Source organism: Cupressus sempervirens, chromosome 6 (genome assembly GCF_028749045.1).
Source record: "Cupressus sempervirens isolate cs-2001-9-10 chromosome 6, ASM2874904v1, whole genome shotgun sequence".
NCBI lineage: Eukaryota > Viridiplantae > Streptophyta > Pinopsida > Cupressales > Cupressaceae > Cupressus > Cupressus sempervirens.
The window spans coordinates 595,472,815-595,475,852 of NC_143123.1; the positions used below are offsets into that span (position 1 = coordinate 595,472,815).

Genomic DNA, 3,038 nt, shown 5'->3' on the forward strand with positions numbered 1-3,038 from the left:
TATATGTCACTTATTAACATTAAACTTTCATGATATCAACTAAACTTAACATGTTTATTTTGACAATAAAAGTTGTAAACTAATTTTGCTTAAAGAACAACTATCTAACTTATACTTATCATATTAGCTTGTCCTATTAGAATATCTTCTCCATTTGCTCCTTTGTTAGCAAAATTATCTGCTTCTCTATTACCTTCCTTGTAAATATGTTTTATGATTGTTTATTCAAATTGATCAACAATGGCTAGGACATATTTTAGTTTAGAATTAAGGGTCCAATTTGGGGCCTCTCTTTTTCTTAACGCATTGAGGATAATTTGTGAGTCTCCTGATAACTAATTTGTTAATACATATCCCTCTACTTAGAGTTAAACCTTCTGTCAGGGCCTCTAATTCGACTAAGTTATTAGACATTACTCCTAAAGGTTTGATGCATTTAGTTAGGCATGATTCGTTATCTGAACAAACAATACATCCTAACCCTGATAGTCCTGGATTACCTCTGCAAGCCCCATCAAAATTTAACTTTGACCAACATTAGGATTGAGTGGATTGATGCAAATCATGGATAGTAGAATCTATAAATAAAGTGGCAATATCATGAATTCATTTTGAAACTTGATACACATAGTGAGATTGTGATTTCTTTAAAATAGTCTATGGTACTAGACACTCTATTTTTAGATTTCCATATGTTATGGAATAATAAGATAGACTAATACAAGATGATCTACTAAGTTCTTTATAAAATGACACAAAAGATTTAGAATAATATAAGATAAACAAATCTTAAAAATTTCATGAAAATCTATTGTGTTTATGAAATTTGAAATACCAAAGTTTCATAAAATTTGATGGATGGTACATTGTGAAGAGCTTAGCTGCGTCCATATAAGACAACCCCTAAATAACTAGTTTTTAAAAATCATAATAACACTTTTAAAATAATTTAAATTAAATATCACGTTGAAAGTGAAAAATAATAACGAAGTATATAATCCTCTCCCTTCTCCTTTGAACATAAGGATTGAGTGGATATATCAAGGGAAATCTAGCCTACATTTTTTTAAGTACTTAGTATCTCCGCAAGGAAAGAGACATTTCCCTCCCATTTAACCCAATCGAGTTACTCTGCTATGTAAATCCAACTGAATTCCTAAAACGAGAGGAGTGCGAGGCAAAATCATAAGCCATGATCATCTTCCCATGACACGCAAACCAAAATGTGGAGCGATTTCTTCAATAACTGAAAAACAAATCGCGGGGACAAAACGAAATGTGGCGACACATTTCCCTTCCACGATGATCGAGCCCTCCGAGTGGCAAAAACTAACGGCTAAGATCTCGATCCGTGGCGTGTTTTTTCATTAGTGGAGGCCCGATACCGCTTTTTTATAAAACCGCGGAGCGACACGCGGAGTCCAGAGGCAGAAGAAGAAATCCCGCGAGGAAGATCATTCGATCTATCAGTCAGATCGTCGGAGTAGAGAAATGGCAGGGCGAGGAAAGGCGGGCGGCGCAGGCGGGTCAAAGAAGGCCACTTCACGGAGCACGAAGGCCGGCCTTCAATTTCCCGTTGGTCGAATTGCTCGATTTCTCAAGGCAGGGAAGTACGCTGAGCGAGTAGGCGCAGGCGCTCCGGTTTATCTTGCCGCCGTCCTCGAGTACCTGGCCGCTGAGGTACTGAAAAATCTGATCTTGATTTAAGCTTTTGCGTCGTGATCTAGGGTTTTGATGTACCATGGCCAGAAAAAACTTGATTTTGAATTAAGCTTTCCGTGATAACCTAGGGTTTTAAGTTTCTATTAAGCGGCTGCTGAAAACCTGATTTCGGATTAAGCTTTCCATAATGATCTAGGGTTTTGAAATCGGATTGTTGTGCAGGTTCTTGAGCTCGCCGGCAATGCTGCACGAGATAACAAGAAGACGAGGATCGTGCCTCGGCATATTCAGCTCGCGGTCCGTAACGACGAGGAGCTCAGTAAGCTTTTAGGCGCTGTTACAATTGCTAATGGCGGCGTTATGCCTAATATTCATAACGTATTGTTACCTAAAAAGGGGGGCTCTTCGGCAGGGTCTGCAAAATCTGGCGCCGCTGAAGACTGAGAATTTAGCTGGTTTGGCTTGTACATATAAAATTTAAGATCCTTTTGTATTGATTGTTCTGTTCTCTAACTTTAGGTATCTTCGGGTGGGCAATTCGTTGCATCGTTGGGATGACGCGAAACTTTGCAGATCTAATTTAGACGTGACTGTCTGATTTCGACTGTTTGGATATGCGGCCTACTCTGATTTGGGGCTTGCATTCCGATAGTCATTGTATAAATTGCAGAGAAAATTGTTGCAATAGTATTCTAATGGAATTGTTTCTCGTGTTTGCCGCCTCTGGTTTTGTCGGTTTGAATTGTGTGCTTCTGATTGTGTAGGATTATGATTTTATTTTTAACTTCATAATAAATTAATTATTATTTAAGAACTGTTGGATTTCCTTCATCGATTGCGACGTATAGCAATGTACAGGTCTCTTTCAAATTCTTGTTCTTATCGTCGATCCCTATTCTCATCTCTCAGTGCCTTTACTAGAGTGGTTTAAAGGAAATGTAGATTTCATTCAAATTGATGATAAACCAAGTGTTTTTTTTCGGTTTTTTGGTTTTTTTGTGTGAAGCATTATAATTTTTTTAAATCTAAGCATAATGTTTATATTAATGATAATTAGTTTAAAATAGTTCTTGGAGAAAAGAATTAGAAAAGACAAATTTTGATTGATACAAAAAGGGATGTAGAAGAAGAAATATTGTATAAAGAGGGAGTATCTACCAACATTAATGAATCTTGTTGTTGTGAATTCCAAATGGAGAATATTTTAATTATAAAGAGGCCAAAATTCATATGAGTACAATTCATTGTTTAGTGTTGGAAAACCAAGAACTAAGTAAGCTAAAAACTATCTTAAAAACTTTCATCATTGCTCTTCATTTAAAACTTTAATTGAGATTGTAATATTAGAAAGTCTTTTAATGCAAGTGCAATTCAAG

At 36.3% G+C, this 3,038-nt stretch overlaps 1 protein-coding gene across 1 annotated transcript; it reads left to right on the plus strand.

Moving 5' to 3' along the window:
- The first annotated feature begins 1,423 nt into the window (after positions 1-1,423).
- On the plus strand, positions 1,424-2,384 carry LOC149553651 (putative histone H2A.3). Its single transcript, XM_089789052.1, has 2 exons — positions 1,424-1,680; positions 1,885-2,384. Exons 1-2 carry the CDS (start codon positions 1,492-1,494, stop codon positions 2,104-2,106), a joined length of 411 nt encoding a protein of 136 aa, XP_089645178.1. The 5' UTR covers positions 1,424-1,491; the 3' UTR covers positions 2,107-2,384.
- The last annotated feature ends 654 nt before the right edge of the window (positions 2,385-3,038 follow it).

Coding starts and splice junctions, on each gene's coding strand:
- LOC149553651 (XM_089789052.1), top strand. CDS start 1,492: ATGGCAGGGCGAGGAAAGGCGGGCGGCGCAGGCGGGTCAAAGAAGGCC. Junction 1,681..1,884: donor TCGAGTACCTGGCCGCTGAG/GTACTGAAAAAT, acceptor ATTGTTGTGCAG/GTTCTTGAGCTCGCCGGCAA.